Source organism: Lates calcarifer, linkage group LG13, assembly GCF_001640805.2.
Source record: "Lates calcarifer isolate ASB-BC8 linkage group LG13, TLL_Latcal_v3, whole genome shotgun sequence".
Lineage (NCBI taxonomy): Eukaryota > Metazoa > Chordata > Actinopteri > Centropomidae > Lates > Lates calcarifer.
Genome location: NC_066845.1, coordinates 1,607,737 through 1,631,565, shown reverse-complemented (window position 1 = coordinate 1,631,565; position 23,829 = coordinate 1,607,737). Strand labels below are relative to the sequence as shown.

General features: G+C 41.1%; 1 protein-coding gene across 1 annotated transcript; it reads right to left on the bottom strand.

Moving 5' to 3' along the window:
• Nucleotides 1–12,367: 12,367 nt before the first annotated feature.
• On the bottom strand, nt 12,368–23,043 carry prodhb (proline dehydrogenase (oxidase) 1b). Its single transcript, XM_018662205.2, is given in 15 exon segments — nt 12,368–13,629; nt 14,692–14,780; nt 14,904–14,940; nt 14,943–15,001; nt 15,962–16,137; nt 16,739–16,885; nt 16,984–17,076; nt 17,491–17,572; nt 18,069–18,142; nt 18,261–18,377; nt 18,477–18,541; nt 18,771–18,920; nt 19,013–19,047; nt 21,186–21,394; nt 22,487–23,043. Coding segments are annotated over 15 exon segments (1,869 nt in total). The 5' UTR covers nt 22,832–23,043; the 3' UTR covers nt 12,368–13,438.
• Between the last annotated feature and the right edge of the window lie 786 nt (nt 23,044–23,829).

The window sequence follows — 23,829 nt, the reverse complement described above, 5'->3', positions numbered from 1 at the left end:
GAGATGGAGATGAATCCCTTGGACTTCCACACGGCTGCTGGATAAACCTGGCCTTGCTGAGACTGCGAACACCCACTCACATCTGCACCATCTGCTTTGTGGCTCAGTGGAAATCCCTCCCACACCCCCACCACCAGCCCTCTCACACACACACAAACACACCCTCTCCCTCCTCCTCCTCATCCCTCTCTCGCCCACGCTTGCACACCCACACACTCCTGACACTCAACTCACATGTCAGTGATAGTGTCAAACGCTTAAATGCCAGACCACCTTCCACCTACCGGATGCATCCCACATACACAGTTAGTGAGAGGAATACAGATATGCCATCCCTGTACACACTTACACACACACACAAACAGGCACACACACTCGTGCAGACAGGCACGTTCAGTATCCTGCTGTCCTGGAGGAGAGGGTTAATCCCTTTCTTTCTGCCTCAGACTGTTCCTCAGCTCAACTGTTTCTACTTCACTGAAGTCGAGGCAATAGATGACCTTTTAATCCATGTAACTTTTTGTCAGGTTATTCCTACATGCCACAGCTTAGTATCCATTTTAGACCTGTTAACAATTTGCCAATGCTGGATCTCAAGAATGCCCCAGGCAGTTTTTTTGTATTTGCAAGGACTCTGGCTTTTAATTAGTGAGCTAGATCATTAAGTAGTTTAAGTTTCTGTTTTGGGTTGTTAAAATCTCCCCACCTTCAGCAGGGCATCCTCTATAATGGGGAAATTAAACATTTCCTCCATCTACTTTTTCTAGCCATTCTGGGGACAGGTTTAATACATTTTTTGACATGTGTTTGCCCTGGATCACAACCTGGATCACAACAAGAACACAAGAGAGAAAGACCTTTTTTGGCATATGCACCTGAGTTGGCAGCTTTCATTGGAATGAGTAGGAACCATCTTGGAGTCCAGTATCCAGTCCTTATAATAGACCAACCAGACGCCAAGGCCTGTTTCAAGAATCAGGTTTATTGACTTATGTGAATCAATTTTCTGGCTGAGTCGCAGAAAACTTTCTTGTATATCAGTTCATGTTCCATTTTTGAGGGTGTTATTGAGCAAAGTTAAAGGGGCTATATGTAAGTTTTCTCCACTGCTGAACTGGGAGCGGGTCATAATGATGGTTGCTTTCCAAGTGCTTCAACCATTGTTTACCAGACAAGAGGTTAGTATACATCCTATGAGCGGCACCAAGTCTTAATACTCTCACGCTGGACTGAGGGCAGTGATCTACTATCGGAAAGTGACGAGACAGGCCAGCCAGGCTGGGGCTAGCTAGTTAGCATGCTAACTTCAGCAGAAGAAAAGAAGTGATAGAGATAGAAGCAAAATAAGAGTTAACATGTTGTTTTCCACCGCTGGAGACAGCTCTTGGCAAATAAAGGAATAGAGTCTGACGCTGAACCCGAGAACTGCTGTTAATGCTAATGTACGCCATGTGGCAATAGCAAAAACATGTAGCACCTGTAACTAGATAACTCGGTAGACAGGCTTCTTTACACAGGTCACTGGTGTACACAGAAGAAAATATAAAATCTTTCCTGAACTGGCCGTAGGTTGAATCACTGTTAGCTATATCCACTGGCAACAGAGAGAAGGAAAGGAAATGTTCATTCATAATCAAGAAACGTATACGTGTAATAGATTGTGGTACATGTGGCAGCTGGTAATGGCAGCAAGGGACTCATTTCCGCTAGGTGTTACAAATGATGAGATTAGTTTGGTGTGTGTGTATGAGTGTGTGTGACAGAGGGAGGGAGAGGGGGAGACAGCATAAGAGGTGGACGGATTAGAGAAAACACTGTATACCTTTAGGTGAAACCGAGTTAAGAGGAATTGAAAACAAGTAGTGAGAAGTGTGTGTTACATAAGTATGTGAAAGAGAGTGAGTGAGATCCTTGTTGGGCCAGACAGGCAGACAGCTTTCTGTATCTCCCTCTAACACCAACTCAAGGTCGGCTGAGGTTGGCACTGCTGAGACTGGAATCTGCGTTGACTACTGCCCAGCCAATATCTGCTCCACTTTCTGTTATTATTATTTTTTCTATCAGCGCTGTGTCCCACAACCCTCCGCAGTGATTAAACAACTGAAAGGGAGCGTGAATTGGGATGATGGGATAGAGAGCGAGATGAATTTATGTGTGAGCGTGCGTGTCAGTGAATATTTTGGGGCTATGTGTGGGGAAAAAAAAAGACGCAGAGGCAGATCTGCAGGCAGAGACAGATGCGACTCAATGGTTGTGAATACCTCTGTTTACATTTAGAAATAGTCTTGCACACCTCAGCCACACCTCATTGCTCCTTCTCACTGGAGCTGTGCCAGCGTCAGGAGAAATTTCTAGCACAGGTTCTTTGTCAGGGAGAACTAGAAAAAGGAGGGGGGGGAACAACCAGAAAAGTGCTTAAACACATTCAGTCTAGGATTGTCTCTATATGTCATTGTCAAAGGAACTGAGATAATGACCATTGTTGCTGCCTTCTCTGTGCCCTTTTCTATTCTTATGTGTGACATAACACAGCAAATCAGTATTTAAAGACTTAAAAGAGCTTTATTTTTTTCTCCCTTTTTTTGTTTTTCTGTATGTAAAAGGAGAGCAGGGACAGACTCCAAGAAAGTATCCCCTAGAGCATGTGTACTCTATAGTGATGTTACTGAATGAGTGATTGATGTTCATCCATCAGATTCAGTGCATTGCACATAAGGAAGCGTAAAGGTTTCATCAGCTACAAGCCAGACTGTTAAAAACAGTATGTTTAACAGCTCAAGTTCTCATTATACTATGTTGAAAGCACATGAAAAGCATTAGTAGTATTTCTCTGTCTTGCTTATGTGGGCTGGTGGGTCTTATTATTCTCTGGGCATGCAGCAAGATAATCAGAACTTCAACTGTTTGAGATGACATTATTCGCAACCCACCATTTTTCCTCAGTCAACATTAAAATGTGGGTGAAATGTGATTTGATGTCACTCATGAATAATAATACGGTTGTACTTTTACAGACTATATTTCAATTTACAATGAGAACTGATGACAGCTTTCAGCTTTTCAAGATTACTTTTTGACAAATAGTGAAGGGGGGGGGGCTCACGTTGTCGGTGTGACAAACACCTTGTATTGCCTCTGTGTGGCATATAATTTGAACTTTTTAGAAGTCTGAATAAAAACAGGAAACAGATTATGACAGTCATGGTAGTCATTCTCAAAATCGGAAGATGACATGCACACAGTTTCCCAATGAACACTGTATCCATTCTTGAAATCTTTGTATCACTGTTGGAATGTTTTTTTCATCACTAAAACAGGATTAAAAAACAATCATATATTTTAATCCACACTACGATTATTAATACATACATGCAGTACAGCTAGCACACACAGCATTTGCATCACAAAGTGATAGATCTACAATCCAGCTTCCACTGGGGATCAATGCACTCGATGTAGAAAGTGAGATCAAGGGGTGAGCTGGCTGTAATGCCCACATGGGACATAGAAGACTGAGAACAATGAGAGTGAGGGAGGTCTGCGAAAGTGAAATTGTTTTCCAGAGACAGATTTGTAAACCGCTGGAGCAGCTTGTAAGCAGCTTTCACTCAGACAAAACAATACCAGCAGTGGCGTGCCTCTGCCTGCGTTTGAGACATGTGCTTTCTGCAGACGAATGTGTTTAACTTGCAGCTAATATATTGTGTTATCTTGTTTTTTTTCCTGGTGAAAGCAAAGCATCCCTGCTAACCAGCCTCATTTTATGTATAGCGTGTGCTCTTTGCTGCTCACTGCAGCCTACAGTGTGTCTCAGAGCAGTGTGGGTATTAGTAGTGAGTTACTGGAGGGAGGTAAGGGAGCTATGCGGGGCAGGCAAGGCTATAATGATGATCTTCACCATGAGTGATAATGAGTGCTAAGGTAATCCTCGCCTGGGACCACACACAGGCACACACAAACTAATAAACACACACCAAACCCTCACACTGTCATGAACAAAATGCCACAGAGATACCTCACAACCACACATCTAGAAGCCCCCTGCACTTTTGCCTGTGTCTTATCAGTCTGGGTACCGAGCATGCAGGGAAATCAGAGTCGCACAATCTTGCCCCCAGGAGCTGAATTTGTGGCCCCTCAAAGACTGTTATGATGATACTCCCCCTTGTCCTCCTCCTCCTCCTCTCCTAACAGCTTTATTCTTTTATCACACAGGCAATCAGATAGATAGTAGTGCTCTGAAACCCTTCCTCCAGCTCAGTGATGGGGACAGCAGACCAAGGACCTAGCTAATGCAACCCCTGAGCCTGGGGCTTGTTAGCTGAAGCCACCTCTGAAAGAAAAGAAGTGGGGGGGGGGGTGTTGAGTGCTAAGACTGGTGTGTGTTCGTGTGTGTGGAGCAGAGAGAGAGGACAGTACAGTGTGAAGGTGTTTTTTACAACCATGTCTGTGTGTGTGTGTGTGTGTGGGTGTAGAAGAGACAGTGGTACTTTGCAGATGAAAGGAAGGAAAAGCGAATCTCTCTCCCATGTGTCATAAGTGTGTCCCTTTGAATGAGAGTTAAATCCATCAAGTCAAAGTGGAAGAGCTCTCTCCCCCCCACCTCCCCCCCTCTTGCTTATTCTCTCTCTCTCTTCCCCTTCCTCTTTGATCTGATTGTTTCTCTCTCGCTGGACCAAATCAATCTGCCACCCACAGATCATGTCATCACGGAAAGAAGACAAGGACACGTGAGTTTGAGCCGGCCTGCATGACACTTAATGTTTGTTTGTGCATGCCTGCGTGTGTGTAGCCTGAGTGTCCCTTCACAAGTGCGACAGCAGTCTTCCTGCTATGCTTATGAATAAAGATGATATTAATCCTTAAAACATGGAGGAGGGGATTACTGTGTTTACTACGATGCGTGTCTTTGGAAATGGAGTGCTCTCACCCAGTGGATGGTGGCACATTTGGACTTCGAAGAAGCTTTATGAAATGGACAGAGGAGAGAAGAAGAGGAAACAGTGAACAGGAAAAAAAGATGAAGAAAGTGTTGTGTTTCCTTGTGTGTGCATGCTGACTGTGTGTGTGGGTGTGTAGCTGCCATATGTTCTTTGGGTAATTTGTGGAAAATAAGAAACATATCAGGTATTATGGCTCTATTTTTAGCACCAGCTGTCTAAAACCATTGCTCGTGCCTCCATGTGTTTAAATCTGCCCCAGCAACTTGCCAATATTTCTTCTCAAAACCCTCATCACGATTAAAAAAAAAAATAATAAAAAAAAAAAGAGAAAATTCTGAGAAGCCAAGCAACCAATCTCCCAAAATAGGTCGGTTTGAAAGCACGATGAATTTTCATACAGCCTTTTAAAAGGGCTTTTTAGGACTGAGGATTGTGGAGGAGAAGATGCTGCTGAGGATCTCTTTCTCACACACATTTACACAGCTGGGTCGAGGTTCATAGAAGGGCCGTGAAGACTACTACTGCCCCCTGGTGTTTGCCACTGGAATAACTTTCTTTTTCTTGCATCCACAGGCTCACCTCTACTTGAGTATTTGGCAAGGCAGAAACCTGTGGGTTCAGTTTCCTCAAATAGGCATCGTGAGGACGGTTTCAGTGAAGATGTGGGTGTCCAAAATGCTCAACAGAAATGGATGAGATGTCCGTTTTTTTTCCCCTTCACACGCCCTCTTTCTGTTGCTCTAAGAGTCGGAGCCTACACAAACACAAGGGAGAGGGGGAAATCAATGAAGATGTGCCAGACTTGGCTCTCTTATCCAGAAAATCTGTGCTCTTATAGGCTACTGCCTCACGTTCAGCCTGAGGTTGTGTAAGAATAGGGAGGCGTTCTCTGACTCATCATCCCGAAATAAAACAAGCAATTATTCATATCCTGTTTGGAGAAGGATCAAATAAGTTACTACTGCTGACACAGCTCTCAGCTCACCTCCAATCGCTCTTCTTTTCAACTCTATTCATTGCATCTATTGTATATTCTCTATACAATGTCTCTTCATCCCAATCATCTGTTCACAATGGGTAAAGGGAAGTGTAATTTTAGTCCTGTGTCAAATTAGTTCCATTCACTCGAGAAACTATTTGACTGATTCATTTATTCATTGTGTTCTGCTGAGCAGCTCAATCCAATTGTATTTTTTTTTTACTTAAGCTGCCCTTTTTAACCTTCTATTGAACAAGTCTGTCCAATTAAGCATTCATATTTAATTGTAGAAGGAAAAAAGTGAAACAAATGGCTAATGATTCAAACTGTACTTTTAGTGCAGTTATGTTTTTATGCACATGTTCAAGTTTTTATGCTTGGCTGAGATGGAGATGTTAAGATGGAGATAAAATACCTTTAATCTCTCAGGGAAAATTTGGTGTACCGCTAAAAGCAAAATGCAACAATGTGTCTAATAAAACCTGTATCTGAAATTTCTACTTTGAAAAGCACAAATAAAATTCTGTTCACCTCCATGTTACTGGAGTGAAGTAAGAAAATTATATCTCAAAAGCTGGGCAAATAAATCCAAACGTATGTGCAAGATCAGATATCTACTGAGGTTGGTGAGAAAATAGAATTGCTTGTGTTATGGGTGAACCAACTCTTTACAGACACTCAAAATAATGGGAGTCTCAAGCAAATACTGTATGAGGCTGAAGCAGATGCCAGTGAGAGAGGGAGGAAAAGGTGCATTCTAGAAGTGGGTCAGACTCATAATGTTCAGTTTTACATGGTTCACTTTGGTTTAGCTCTGTTGCCTTCACGAAAATGCTTCAGTATTATCTCCGGCGAATCCAAACACCAATCTGGTCGATCACTGTTTGCTTGCTGCAGAGCAGCGAGAAAACCAGCCCAGCTGCTCTGTTCTCTCTGCTTTCATGTCAGCATCACTGGTTGGGTAAATGTTCCTCCTACTGTTCTGGCATGACAGTTGGATCCCCAAACCAAAGAGCACCATACCGTGTCTGCCTGGTAGCATGCTATTTTCTATAGGCATACACACACACAAATCCAATAACACATTGCAAAGCAATGGACAGAACGCCACAGGAGCACATGCAGGCATAACTTAACAGACAAATGCTCACACACGTGTGCAGAGCAGTGTGTGGGTGTTTAGAAATAAGACTTTTCATTCTAATGTAATTTATAGAATTGATAGAATAAATTCAGCTCATCATGACCTAATGACAAAGCAACTGATCATATAAGTTTTTTGAATTGCCATCTATATCATTAAGTTTTTATTTAAATATGGGCAATTAATAAACAACATCACGCTACATCTGCCATCTCCTTTACAACAAACTGGTAAGAGTGTCCTCTCAGCTGCAACTCTGAAAAATCAACAAACCTAGGAGATGCATGGCAGAGAAATAGAGGCCTGCACTCTACAACCTAATATATTTACACATATCTACTGTTTGATCTTTGTACTCCAGGAAGATTTATGTCATCTTTATCTGGCTCTATTGTATATATCCAGTATATCTACAGACATATATAGACAGTATTGAATTCAGATGTACGCATGAAGGTACAAATAAACACTCAACCAAGTGCATGTACACCAACATTGGTTTCTTCCCCAGGCATCAGGGAGCCGATCCATCCTGTGATGGGGAATTGTTCTTTTTCTTATTAAAAGAACAGGTGGCCATGAGATAGCAGTCTCATTTTTCACTGCTGCTGCACTCCATGAGTCCAAACTAATGATCAAAACATTGAGCCGCTTCAAATCATCTCTCACCCCAGACTGATAGATATGGGAACTGATGGGAGGAAAAGAGTGTGTGCGCGTCTGTGTGGGTGCAGGTGTGTTTTGTGTGAGCCCATAGTGTCAGTGCATGAATTTGCAACTTTGCATGCATATTGCTTCCACATTGATATGATTTCTGTATGTTTGAATGTGTGCATGTGGTTATGCGTGTGTGCCATCATATGTTTGTGTTTGTGTGTGTGTGTGTGTTCATGTGTGTTATAGGGCAAAGGTTTGTCGCTGTCACGAATCGCTTGCTCTGCTCTTTCCACACTAGTGGCATTCTCTAAGCAGTTTCCTCTTCAACACACAAACGCACACAGAAACCTCCTGTCTTCTTTTTTTTTTTCCCTCTCTCTCTAGCCGTGGCTCATTCGTGCTGCACCGCACTTATCGCTTTCAAAGGGAAAACAGTATGCATCTCAAAGAGAGGAGATGAAAGCGGTTTAATGATCTATAATACATGGGCGCCATTCATTGGCACAGAACAAAAGGTTTCGGTGTTGTAAGGAAACGGCAGACTGCAAGAAATCGAGTCATCCACCTTAACTGGTGACTTTGAGGGAAAAGATTGGGAGGCCGCTGTCATGGCCATTGTGTTTTTAATTCACCCTGGACAGCTTTACTTGCCTCCAAATGAGATTACTAAAAACACAAACCAGTCAGTAATGACAGGCTGGCTGGAAGAAAAAAAAATATAATAATTTCAGGGATGTGTGAGGCGTGTGATATGTTATTTGCATTTTTTTCCAGCCCTCCCTGTCACAAAACCTGTGATAAGTGACAAGGCTCAGCCATACACATCCACTCAGGAGATTCAGCAGATGATTTCAATGATTTGTGTTTGATAGCACAGTGATGACACCGATGGATACGGCACGATGTGACGCTTTGGTGTGTGAAATAAAAGTGTTTTCTGTCCTGCTCACTTGACAGTGTGCAGGATGGAAAACACAAACTTTCCATCTCTCCCCTCCCTCCTGCTCTCCCTCGGCTTTTGATCATTTGTGCTATGTTCTGCTACTCTATTTGGACCAATGAGATTAGTCATCGTCTGTCCCATCTGTTGTGTTTACGACTCATTTGTTTACTCGCTGGTTCACATCAGAGCTTACTGAGGCCAGGGGGATTCCTTCAGTGCAGGACTGGGTCCAGGCTCTGAGGTCAGCTTAGCTCAATGATTCATTACATTCCTCACTAAGTAGCTATGATGAACAACACAGATTCCCTTCATTTCTTCCTGTAATGAAAGGCAAAATAATGGAAAAATCCCATATGACAGATCCAAAAGGAGAATTGCAGACAAAATGCAAGTTTTGACAGAGCTGTTTGGTCTGGCCAACCACCTATGTCAAGTGTGGATTGACTACACCATTAACCAGGACCAACAAGTGCTAATTTACCAGACACGGTTTGACAAGTCAAACTGTTTGCTTGTGGCTGCTGTCTACAGAGAAATAGCTGCAAACATGAATGTGGCTTGACAGCACAGGTGGTGATGTGAAGCACGCCTGCAATAGTTTCACATTATGTAGATGAGCAGAACAGACACAGCTGGAGACATTCACAGTCAAATAAAACTCTGCTGAAACCCAAAGTTGTCCACTATGATGTTTTAATATATGCCAGACTGGTCATTTGCAGTTTTTAGTTTGAGTTGCTTTCAACAGGCTCATGATTTGTTCCTCCATTTATGAATCTAATTCTGGATCACAGATATTCATGTATTTTGTTATATAAGATCATTTCCACACATCAATTGCTTTTACAAGTTTTACACCCAGAGAAAAAAACAAAACAAACAAAAAAACAATTATTAGCAAAACACTAATCCTTGGTTAGAGGTCATATTTTTTGTGTGCAAAACAATCAAAACTTCTTCAACTTTGTTGCATGTTTTCTTGGTAAGCTACAGCTACTGCTTTTTCTCTTCCTTACGTTTCTTGTGTCCCTAGTTTGTCTTTGTCTTTGTGTTGTGTGTGTGTGTGTGTGTGTGCTGGGTGTGGCCTCCTGGACTCCTGCTCCCGGCCAACCACCTGCACACCTGCGTCAGATCAGCTCATCTACTCAACAAGCTCCTGCTGTATTTAAACCCCAGCTCTTCACTCCACTTGACGGATGGCCTGTGTGTGTTCACTCATGTGGTGCCCTGCTATGGCCAAACTCTAAGCTTTAAGTTAATGTTTTCTCCTGATGCTTTTGACTCCAGTCAAACTGTTTTGCCTGTGCTCTGGGCTTGCCTTTGTGTTACCTAAACTCGAGCCTGAGATCCCATATACAGCTTACTCTGAATTCAACCCTGTTCCTGAGTCCAGCTCAGTCCTCATGTTCTCCATGAACCCCAATCCAGCCCTTGCCAAACTCCCCATTCAACTGCCAGTCCCACTCTCCAGTGACGCCCAGCATTAAGCCATTCTTCTGAAATTCTACATGCTTTTCATTCATTCAACAACTGTCTCTGTGTCTGAGTCCTGCCCTCGGGTCTGACAAAAAGCTTCCATTAAGCTAAGACGCTGCTGGCTGTAGAGCTTTATATTTATTGTACAGACATTTGAATGGGATCAATGTTTTCATCTCTCACCAAGAAAGCAAATATGTGCGTGTTTCCCAAAATGTCAAACTATTCCTAATTATACGTAGACTATAGAATATAGTATAGTATTTCTATTTATTCAGGATCTCTTAGTGGAATATTTATTAATTAGCATTAGTTTCTGGTTTGTGCCTCCGTTGCTCTTTGGTAATTGCTTTTTCTCTGTACCTTTTTATTATATAGCGTTGCCAATTATTTTACTGGGGAAATGTCAGTGTCTTGTAGAAAGCTAACAACACTTTCTCCTTGTTAGACATCTGAGACAAGTTGTTAGCCTCAGAATAAAATATTGACATTTCTTGCAGCATTTTCACTGATGCCAATACTGCGCTTGTCATTCTGACTGGCCATGTAGAAATGATGGTGTGATTATGTTGCAATGTCAGGAAATACAGCCCACTGTCTATTGCTGAAGCTCTCCTTTTCTGTGTTTTCATCCTGTCTCCAGTGTATTTGAAGTTACATTTGTACGGTGGAACCAAATGATTTAAACAAGTCAGCAAACCTGTTGACATGCAGAATAATGATGAAAAAAGAAAAAGCAGCAGCAAAACAGGATTTTCCTGTCAGGGTTGAACTGAAATAGCAGCCAAAGGTCAGTCAACAAGCTGTTAGTAAGGACTGTTACCACTGCCACAGTTCTATGTAGGAGTACACTGATGGACTTCCAAATAAAATGTTGGTTAAGAGAGAACATCAAATCACTTATGTGAATGTGTAGGTAGGGTTACAGGGAAAACATTGACTCCCTTTTGCAAGAAGAGTTGTTTTATGAATCATTCTTCTTCTCCATATTATTATTACTTCTCTATTATTATAATACTATATGATTTTCTAACCTTTCTTGGCCCTCCTAGGGTGAGATAAAAATTTTAACATCATCTCATACTGTGGGTATGATTACAGCCGTTCAGTTGACTGTGGCCAGGCCTAGTTTTCTGTTTTGTGCACTGAGAGCCACTAATCTCTCAGTTTGCAGTCAAAAGATAAAAATACTCGCAATACTCCTAGCCGGCTCAAAGCCATCGTACTCCTTATTGTCAGTTCCTCTATTGGCATACAAATGTTGATTAGAAATTAAATGGCTGCTGGAGCGCAGCACCAAGCCAATCCATTTATTGTGCTACAGTAAAAACAAATCTCTTTAAATTTGGAGAGCTGAAAAACAATGCTCAGAATGTTCTCAAATCAATGCCTGCCACAGCATATGTCACAGCATTTGAAAAGCACCGGACCACTGTGTGGTCCCGCTGGAACCACAAAGCCAAGGGCACAGTCAAACAAACAACCCGAGACATCAGACCATGTGGAACCACAACAGCAAAGGAGCCCAGAGAAATCGGTTACGTATGCCATTCTTCCCCTCTTGCATAATACAATGTCAACATTCATTCCATAAAGTAAATTAGCCTCGGCTGACTCTATTACATGCCTGTGTGCTTTAATGTAGGGAGAAGTGTTGATAAGTCCCAAAGAATATACTGAGCCAATGCTGGTTTTGACTAACTCGTAGAGCTTGTGTAGAATTTTCCGCACTATAATGTGTCCTCTAAATCATCTTTGCAGTTGAAGCTAACCAGGAAAACTCCAGCACCGTGTAAGAAGGGATTTGTTGGCAAATGTATACCCAAAGGCACATCTTACATCAAAAGTCGACTTGATTCTTAATTAAACCAATAGAATACAGCAGCAGTGACAGCTCTGTGGCGCTTTGCCTCAGTAAAACTTAACAGCCACTAAAGTTTCTTCTGAGTAATGATTAATGCATCCAATTTCTGTGATCTGTACTGAGCGTAGCATCATGGGTAATTAAATGATGGTCTACAGAGCACTGACTGCTCTCATAAAATGACAAGGCCATAATTATGATGAAGCTTGGTTACCCTCTGACTCAAATACTAATTGTGTATCAATAACCAAGCGGAATATGTCACAGAATGAAAACCCCTAAACAGCCCAAGCTGTACAAACAGCTCACAGCTGCAGTCAATAATGTCCAGTCCTTCCTTTAGCAATACAGTATCACTGTATTGTACGCATACAGTGCATATTTATTTACTGGGCAATTTCACAGGTCCAATAAGTGAGACTTGTAAACCCAACAAAAAGAAGCACCTGCTTCAAACATATTTACATCAAAGGTAGGAATTGCACAATTTTAATCCATCAAAATGCAGTAAGACCAAAAAGAAACCCTCAAACTCATTATCCCCTTGCATATTATCTGTCATGAAAAAAAAAAAAAAACAACCTGCCCAGACTTGCAAGCATCTGTGTTAAAAGATTCACTGTCTGAATACTCAACAGTGTGTTTTCTTGTTACACCTCAGTGACCAAGAATATGCTGTATCTTCCTCCGGTAAACAGAATAACAAAAACATTGGAAGAAGAGGGATGTGCTATGAGGAACCATTTATACTTCCTCATTGATTCATAAACAGGCATCATTTTCAAACCAGCAGTACAACCTCGAACACAGCACACAAATACACAGAACAGAGAGGCCTCCTCTGGGTACTGTGTTGCTGTCCAAGAGTCAAAAAAACATAATATAGGAGGGGAATATTGATGTTTCCTTTACTACCATTTAAATCAAGCCTGTTATTTTTATTATTGTTGTCGCTCTCCAAGATAAATAGGGTGATAAAAATAGATGCCCGCCCCAGTCTCGTTGACATTTTAGGGAGTCCTTTTGGAGCAGTAAAGATGCCCATTTGATGGATACCAGAGCTCTATAGACAATGGGAAGACAAAGTGAGGAATGCTTATGGATGCAGAGGCAGATAAGAAAAGAAATAGAGAGAACATGGGCAATACATATAAGTAAGGACAAGGGTGAAGGTGGGTGACATCACACAGAGGAACACAAGCGGGAACAAGAAAAACAAAGGGAACAACAACAATGGCCAGACAGAAAAAGAGACTGACATGCAAAAACAGTCCATCAGCAAGAAAACTCCAGGACAGGGTAACACAAGAGATATATATCCATGGAGAGCTGTACGGTGGGAGACAGAACAGACATCCACAGCAGCAGCCGTCAACCAGAGAAGAACTTGACACACTGACATGCTCTCCTCTCAGTCTCTTCTTCTGTGTTTTCAATACACTGGTCTGTAGAGAATCTCCCCAGAGGCAAGTCTGCGTTTCAGCTCCTTCCACAGCAGCTCCCTTTCCTTTTGGGCACCCTTCATGAAGCCTCTGTTCTCCTGGGCTCTCCGAGACAGGTAGGGCATCACCTCATTCACCGGCCCATAGGGGACGTACTTATACACGGGGAAGCCTGCCTGGCCTGGCATTGGAGTAGATGGGAATGGGAGACAACAAAAGAATGGGTCTTTGCAAAATGGTATGGATGAATATGATAAACAATATCAGACAATTTCTCTTATTTGTCTGCAAATATCATCCAAGACTTTTCATGAAGATGTTAAAATGTGATTTTTGATTTGACTAATTTTAATTTCAAGTGTTGAAATTTCTGAAAAACATTTTTTATTTTGGGCAAACTCCAGAGAGCACATCACAATTGGGCATCATTTTGATTAGATTCTCTCACTGAATGATTGCTACAATCCTTCTAATCAGGCAGGTTCTCTGCATTTGTACAGACACCTGCAGTTAGCTGAATTTGAATTAGAAGAGCTGCTGTTGTCTGCCAGTCAGGCTCATACTTTGACTGTTTTCCCTGGGCTTATTCTTTCTCTTTTTAACTAACCCAACAATTACTAGCAAAAATCCTGAACCATAGCAAATCTGAAAAACAAAATCATATAATATGAATATGAAAAAAAAAAACTGGCTGTGGTAAGAAACCGACAACACAAAAGATCTCTATTCCAATCTGCTGTATTTCATAAAACAACTTCTTTATTGTTAGGGGGATTCTAAGGCACAGCACTGCTCTGTCCCTCGAGAGAACAACAAAGGAACATGTGTGTCTGTTTACATCAATACTGGTCAAGAGTGTTTCAACTTGAGCCTCACATTGACAGATAACTGCCTGCCGCTGCTGTCTGTCTTTGACTGACAAACAAAGTGGTGAGAGCCGGCAGCAGTGCTTCATTAAGACAGCTTGTCAATACCGAGGTGTCTCAGTTCATATGTCACATTATGAACTGCAGACTGACTTCTACATGTGCATTTCATGCTCTCCATATGGTCTCCTGGTCACCTGCATAACTGTATTAGGAGACACAGCTGAGAATTATAGAGGAGAGTGGCAAATACTGATTCTGCAGAGGCTGGACTGAAACTGTCAAATCAACAGCCTTATGTAGGGCAGGAGAGATCAGTGCCTAGTCATCGAGTGGTTGTGTGAGAGAGTGTGTTTGTGTGGATTTTTTTGTCTCACCCAATGGGAAGCTGATCTGATCACACATCCCCAGTAGCTGACCAAAGTACACCTTGTTCTCTGTGGGAAAGAGACCCAGCTCATTCATTCTGAATGGGAGAGAAAAGAGAGAGAGGGACATACAAAAATAACGTGGTTTATACAGATGCAAAGCTGTATGAAAAAAAATCTATTATGTTTTCAAAAGTGCTTGGATCAAACTGAAACTGTACCTCCTTAAGGTGTGTTTCACTGTGTCTTCATTATGGAAGCAACCATTACGTTGGCATTTCTGTTGAGTGCAATCTCATCCAGCACGTAATCCAGACACCTTACATAATCACAGATGCATATAAACATACACAAGGAAAACATGATGATGGACCTCTGTCTGTGCAGTGCGAAATACCACACTTGTTTTCTACTTAATTACTGACCATATTTTTTTAATATTTTAAACTGTATATGATAGAAACATTGTACGCATATTGTGCCTTACACTGTTTCCATTACTCACCCACACAAACCTTTCTCATTAGCATGTAAGATTTATTGTGTGGTGCAGGACCACCTTTATACTAAACAGTAAAATATGTTTAGTATTTAAGGATACTTTATCAGAAAGCTGAACCAATCCATTCTGGGAGGACCTCAGCACTCTGCTTTCCTGTTGGTGTAGCTGTGCTTTGCATGTTTACCACCATCTGCAAATTCTGAATTCCCACCTGATGCTGTGCTTTATCAGCCAAACTTTATATCTGTCCTATGTTGATGTTTACCTCAGAATCTAATCGAATGCTTGAGGAGGCTGGCCTTTCCTCTTTTTGTGCAAAACACATTGATCTCCTCAGGGTGATTTCTTTAAGCTTGCCTTAATCTTGGTATGTCAGAAAATTGTTAACACAGTCCCCCCAGAGCTTGACAGTAACTTGCACAAGGACAACTCAACAGAGTGGAAGCTTGCTGACACAAGATGATAAACCCAGAAACGCCAATTGAAGGACCACTTCCATAAAGTTAAATCCCTGTGCTGTCCATTGCAGAATATTTGTGCCTATAAGGTGGCCAGTTTAAATCTCTGAACCACATGGGAAAATTGGAGTGGGAAAAAAAGTGTTTCCTGGGGTGTCTTTATGTAGGAAACTTGGCTCTAAACTGTTTGCTATCCGTTAGCAAAAGGCTACATTAACAGCAGACAGCTTGGCTAAGCAAAAAAAGATCAAACTTTTCAGGTACAGATTTGGACAGCTGTCATCAGTTGATAAACAAAGAAACTAATCTTAGTTCCTACCTGTGGTACATTCTATTGGTGGACTCATAATCAGGATTAATAGGGTCCTCATAACCAATCTCTTTGGCCCTCTCTCGCTCCTGATACATGTAGGCCCCACGCACCAGCTTGGCAGCAAAATGCCAACCCTCACGCCGTGACAGTTCTACGTCCATAGTTACATTGTCGTAGGCCTCCTGCAAAACATAAAACAAAATGCATCATGTATCAGCCTACCTGTTCTACTTGACTTAGACTAGGGCACTTGACACCATGATTAACTGCAAGCAAAACTGAAGACACTATGTGAGACAGAGTCAGAGATTCCATAACACCATTGATGGGTCTCTATCACTTCCACAATCAAACAGGATTGTGCCGACATCAGGTTGTTCCTTCAATATTTTAATGTGCTATTTTTATTTCACAACACTATATGATTTAGATTACAATATAGTAAGGCTATGTACTTTTAACTGAATAAGATCAAGGGTGAAAAGAGGATGGTTAAAGCTCATGAATAAAACTCTGCTGTGACTTAAACAGCTTCTCGGTTGAAATGGTAGATTAAAATGTTTTTAAAAAGCACCAAATTTCCCCCGACATTATGTTCTTCTTTGCCGTGTCGCTGTTTCTTCCTTAACTCAGCTTTCTCATAGATATCTGATGACACACTGAAACTGGAAGTCACAGCATGGTCTTTACCATAAGAGTGATGTTGTGACTGTATAATTTATGTGCATATTCAATATTGACAAAATGGAACATCTGGTATTTTTGCCAGTTGTGAGTTTTTACCTTTAGGTAACATTGGTATGTGTTGAAGATGACAGGCTTTTCTCTGTTGTAGATCCTCTGCATTTCTAATGTCAGTCTGCTGATAGCTGGCTGGAAGTAGGTTTGCTCTGCATCCACCATCAAGCGAACACCATTCTCTAGGGCATGCTGGGACATGAGACATGTCATGAATTTGGTATAATATGAATTAACGGTGCTTATTACTCTAAATGTGTAAAACTATGTTGTAGTTTATGTGAGATTACCTTGGCTAAGACGTCCATACGCTGTAACATCCTCTTCATTTGTTGCTCTTCCTCTACAGTGAACTTCTTCAGCAGAGGCTCTAGCACACCTTGCTGAGCGAACAACCCGAGAGAATATACATCATGGGATGCTAATTAACTAAGTATCACACAACATGACACCCATTAGTGCTTCTTACTTTATCTGCCCTTCAGCTTTCTTTAGACCACGGTCAACAGATACACTGAGTGTAACTTTCCCAGAGTTTGCAGACATGCAGTTAACCTTGGCCTTCCTTCATTTTGAACAGTAATCCAATATCTATATAAGCATCACTGCTATCCATCATTCTCTCATCTATCTCCTGCCTGCTGCAAATTGTATGTACACATCACATTTGGAAAAGCAAATAGCAAGACAATTATGAGTTTGGGCCTTGAATCATATTTAAAGATTAAGGATGTTTTGTTAAGTGCATTTTTCATCTCACTTATTGGCACTTTCTCTCAGTGGGTTATGCTACTGACCTTTACATTTGGGACAACCAGAAGGTCTGATATCTTTGTTCTGTCATCTATAAGGCTGTTCCAGTCAATCATGTCAATGGTTCTGTCAAGGCAGAGGACAGAGAGGTATTATGGCAACAGGGAATCGGCGTAAAATTTTGCAGTGGAGTGACTTGAAAACTAAACGTGCTGACTGTTCTTCCATCTCTGCCGTCACTGTAATTATCCAGCACAATTTCTTATTTTAGAAAAAACATTTGTCTTTAAGCAGCAATAATCTATATATACGTGTAAAATGAACCATGACAATGATTAAATCAAGAAAAAATATTATAAAATGTGTATTGTTTGCATGTTGGAAAAATAGTGGTGATTCTTTTGTGATTTAATGATGTGATTAAAAGATTAAGTCAAGTATGACCACTGTAAAATACACTGCAATCCATTAGGACACAATTTGTTCTTCTCATCATCGTCTTTCACTGAATAAATGTGCCTTGAATATAATGAAATACTTTCCCATGTGCAACACTGATGTGGTTTTGCAGATATTTCAGAGATACTTGCTGTATATTTTGGGTGTCTGGGTTCTTGCTTACCCTGAGGTTTCATCTTTCCTGCCAGTAAACCAGCCACAGAAGTCACCTTTTGCACCCAGTTTGGTCAGGAATTCCTGGATAGACATAAAGTTTTAAAGTACTGCGCTGTATACCCTCATACTGGCTATGTCACAGAAGTTCACAGATGGTTTCTAACATTGCTTGTCATATATCACTGTAATTAAACATCACCTGCAGTTGTTTCAGCTCCAGCCTCTGCTCTAAAGCTTGCATGCCATCTTTCCCCTGCTGTGATGCCAGGAAAGTGAAAAATCGCCGCCATTTCACCAGGACCTCTGAGAATTGGAGCTTTTAAGAAAAAAGCATGATGTCAGACTACCTCAACCCTACTGCAAGAGTATCAGCTAAACCACTGCACTGACCTTTTTATCACACGTTAGTGCCTACCAGAAACTGTGGTCGTCCCAGTGCAGTCATTTTGATAGCTGAAAAACCATCCATTGAACTCCCACCTATGAGTCAAACAAACAAAAATATTATCATAATGGTGAATGCATATTTAAGGACTAAGTGGATTACAGAACTAGACCACATGTCCATTGGTTAAGGGATGATGATATCTGCAATATTTGGTGGAAAATATTCAAGTATATGAGCCAGCATAGAGTTACAACTCAACAAAACATGCCAGAGCAATGGCAATGGTGTATTACTGATGTAGTTTAATTTCTGTATATTTACAAGATGCTTTGATGCATTTGAGGAAAGTTTCCATATGCTGGTCACATTTGGCCTCATCGGCGTAGAAATATGTGCGGGCTCTGGTCACTCCCCCACGATGGTCCCCAAACTGTTTATGCGCTTTGTATTTTTCCTCTCTGTGGTCCTCACCTGAAGGTGAAAATAAATTTGCATGTATATTACCCCTAATTACATCATATACTGTGTCCACAAACGAACAAGGCAAAAACAAGGCAGCTTACCTATTCTCTCTTTCTCTGCAGTGGCAACATGTGAGCTAAATTAGAGGGAACACAGAAGGATAAAATAAGGATAAAATGTCAAGCATTTTAGAGTTCAATTTAAGATCTAGCATTCTTTCTGTGAACACCTTGTGGCAGAGGCATGCCAGAGGCTGACATTGTGTTTAGTGATCCTATAAATTCTGAACTTTCCTGCTGTCAGTCTGCTGACCCGACGGAGAGGGCAGCTGCAGCGTCACTCCACACTTGACCTATTCCCCCCTCATCATCAAGGCACTGGGGAGCTCGTGTAACTAAGCAGATGACTGCACAGTAAGCACGCAGGACACAACAGAGATGTCAGTGAGTTTCCAAGCCGCGAAAACTAAAGGGAGTTTTCTTCCTTTAACATTTCATGGCATTTGATGGGCACTTCTGTAGAAATGTGGATGAAACTGCAATGAAATCCATTTTACATTGAAACTGTATTGTCTTATACACATGTCATTAATACTGGGTCACTTGTTCAGTACAGTTCTTTGCATACTCATTTTTAATTTAAGGAGTAGAAACTAGTCAAATTAGTCAGTTTGACTAATAAACTCAGAAATCATTTAACTGTAGAAGAAGTTGACAGATGAATCAATAATGAAGATAAGTGTTCAACGCAGCTCTAAAAAACAGAAACATATCTCAGAGTTTTATTAAATAGCTAGGGTTAATAAAGCTGTTGTTAGTACAGATTTCAGTATCCAGTGATGTACATTTTATTTCATCTATTTTCTGACTTAAAATCATGATCAACGCATTGGTAATATTATTGCTATTGATTATTGATAATATTTGTCCTGAACACAAAATATTTTGTTACAAATATACCAGAAACAGGACTTCAAAAGCCTGCATGAATCAAACCCAAACTGTAAAATGTATATGTTTCTTATATATAGCCTCTGAATCTGAAGGCTGGCTTTGTGAGTATCATGCTCTCAACATCTTGCCAGGACTTGCCTCTGTTCCTTATATCTTCTTTCTGTTGCAAGGAACTGAGTAATGTTGTTGTTGCTATCTTGACAGATCATTGGAGTGCCTGTCAAACCCTGCTGTCTGAGATCAAGCTGGCTTAATGTGCCTTGTCCTCCACCCTTACGGTTTGAAGGTGTATGTTCGTGAAACAAAAGCTTTCTAGGCTGAGGTTTGATACCTCTTTTGATGTTTCCAAGCTGGAATCCCCAAGACAAAATATATAAAAGCTGAGCAGTGATATCTTGTTACTAAAGATATGGTATCAAAAAACCTACAGAGTTAAAGTACAAGAAGGATTGGAAAAGTCATAGCAAAGGGCGTTCCTGGGAGCTTTATTGCCTTACACGCTGTGATAACACTATAACACAATGATAGAGGATGCTCTGTTTGGAATAAGGTGACACTGTAGTCGGCTGTCACTCTGCGTCAACAGACTTGAACACTGGATATTTAAATATACTGCCTAACAGCCTTGTTTGTTCACTACATCTGCCCTTTATAGAAATAGAGTGGTTGTATGAGATTCAAAAGGTCATTCTTCTCTGGCTGAGTATTATACTTATACTAAGTAAATCTGACAAGTGTACTTGTCTTTTTCGCATCAATGAAAGGGACATCACATATACTCACTTTAGAAATGTTATGCACTGATTTGACTGTGAAGCAACTTCTAAATAGGCCAAAGTGTCCAGATTTTATTTTGGACTGTGAGATGTCCTAATTACTCATAATGCATGAATGCCCACAGCCAGACTTAAGTAACATTGCTGCTGCTGCTGCCTAGAGAGGCTGCTTGCATAAGGACTGCACCGTCATCCAAGTTTACATCAGCTCACATATTGGATAGCCACTGCCTTGTGCTCCCCATGTGACAGGATTCCTGGCAAGTGAGAAATTCTCTCCAACGACCCAAACCAGAACAGGGGGGCCACAACTGAGCCAACGAATGTTGTAAAAGAGTGTTTACTTCCTGATATAAAAATAAATCTATTTTTGGCATCAAACAAGAGGAAAGTATTTAAACTGTGCCATACTTATTTTTAGTCTTGATATTTGTAACTTGATATGCAGTTTTGTTAGTAAGTGTACCCATGATTCTCTTCCTCCTCTTATGCTGACTGCTGAAGCAGATATACTGGAATGTATGGTAATATCAAAACTTTCATACTCCATCTCTTTCTGTACTGCCTCCTCCTGGCTGATATCTTCCTCAACACTGTAGTCCAGAACAGAGCCGACACCGAAGGCTTGATTCTTCTGGATCAGAGGCCTAATGGTTCTGTGATCCTCACCAGCCACAAACTGGCCATAAAATGTCATCTTCATGAACTGGTCAAAGGCTCTCTGGCCCAGGATCTTCTTGCCTAGATCCATTATCTGAACAGAAAGGCAGAGGACATTAAAACCACTCAAGACAGGCATAGCATGTGCCTATAATTTATAATAATAATCCTAATTAATTTTGTCTAGTTTATGTTAATCATATTGCCCCAGAAAAGAGAGGCTGTGTCTAGGCATGTTTTGAAGGCAACAGGTTTAGCTGACAGACTGTAGGAATAAGACAAAAAGCAGCAAGTTGATCTTTCACAAGCAAAGGAATTCAAATCATGTTCTTACCCCCAAGCTATAAACTACATGGCATATACAACAAAAACAGAGAGAAAAAATGAAACATTGTAGCTACAATGAAAATCTGAGTACCGCCAGATTAGAGTACTACTTCTCATTTGATGTCACCACTTGCTTTCACAACCACAGCCAAGCTTTCCATTGATTCCACAAAGACGTGATTAGTGTGGAAAGGATGACCCTGCAGCACTGCGAGTCTATTAAAGTACTGTACTGTGATGCATCACAACATGGGCTGAAAGAAGCTCTCTTTTTCTTAATGGGAAGTGTGTGTTGTGCCCTATCAATTTACATACCGTTTACTAAAATGACACTTCAGTAAAGGTTAAGTAACTACTGCTACTGTAGAGGTTAAATAACATGGGCTGCATGCTTGTCAAAACTGGTTGTAATTTGAGAGGTGGGTGTTGGTCTTGAGGCAAAACAGCTGGGCCTATGGGTTCCATCCATAGACTATATACAGGATATATAGTCTTTCTACAGAGACTAGTTCAAACTTGACATAGGTGATACAGGTTTTGTTTACCTTGAGCCTTCATGGCCTTTCAAGTTTAACAATATCCTGTTATCAATAAAACTCTCGCAAATACACATATAAACACAGGGTTGTCAACTTAAATTAAAACCGGTATAATAGTATTAGACACTGTAATTGTCTCGAGACCACTTTTCTGACGAATCGTCCTTTCTTTTGCTTTAAAGTGTCCGGCTTCTGATATGTGAAAATGTCACACTGGGGTAAACAATGGCGCTGACCTTTTAATATTGTATCAGTATCAAGTTCACTTGGACAACTCTAGTTACATTAACATCATGGAAGGTAAGGTAACACCTCATTACCTCTTTATTCTTATCAACCAGGAAGTCATAGGAGCAGAGTTTGAAAACCACCAAACTTCTGAGCAGCTCTAATGAGTCTTTGCTTTTGTAAGCCTCCCGGGTCTGGTCAAAATCCACGGAGATCTCATTAGCAGCCGTGGTGGTGGTGGAGTCGTGTCTCCCTCCTCCTCCCGGTTGTTCGGGACGCTCCGACCGTGCCGAGTCATGCTCAGCTCCGCCGCGGCTGCTGACATTGTCCCGCTGCGTCGCCGAGGTGGGGGTGACGGTGGACCGGAGTCTTCGGCTGGAAAGTAGCCATTTTAAGGGAATTTCCGTCCCTGCCTGCGCAGTTTTGACATAAAACATGAGCTTGGAGGAGGTCGATGTCAACGGAGCGGTGAAGTTACACAGACCATCTGTGGGTGTTCGCTGTGCACGCTACAGTGTAAACAGCGAGCCGAACCGTCAAATTAGCATTACTTGGTTGGTTGAAAACCTGTGACGCTGAGTTTTGTTTCTCTCTCCCAAACTTTGTTTTACTTCATACACCCTGCACAGGTGCACACCCACTTTTCCCAGACTGCATGAAGCAAGCTGAAACCAAAAAGCATTATAATAAAAGAGCAGTTTGTTAATCAAACATACTTTTTGAGTAGCTACATCTCTTTAATTAGCCTCTTAGTCATTGCTCAACTTCACTAGCAAACTTAGAGCCTTGGCACAGTGTAAAAATGCTAAAAGTTGGTTGACAGAGTACATGTGCTGAAATGCAAATTTTACTGTAGCACATATATTTGACGTAGTTGCCTCTGCTCGGTATGTTTTGTATACTATACTCCACCATAAACATCTGCAGTTACATTCCAAATTCAGTTGATTAAATGAACCAGCAGTAACCTAAAGTTAAAGTAGCTCTTCCTTGTCCAGTTATGTAACATTTAAGTGCTGCATATAGATAGATAGATAGGGAAACTGAATGTCACTGGCAGCCAAGACACTGTTCACAAAATTAATGCATTCAATGAGTTAGGAGTAAGAATCAAAACATAAATCAAAATAATAAAGCATAGCATTACATAACTATGAGAACCGAGACTGGACTGAACTTACTGCTGTACAGTGTGCCCAATAAATGCATTAGTACAAGAGTATGTTCTATGCAGGTAATTTATTAAGTATATATCTATTATGGCATTGCTAGTTGTACAGAAAGGACATAAATACTTCTTACACCACTGATGTTTTTGACACAATCAAATCAAAAACTTAACTTACAAGAAAAAAAGTTTTCCTCCCTTAGGAAAGTGCTGAACAGGATTGGGACTGGATGATAACCCACGATAATGCCCCATATTTAGCCCTCA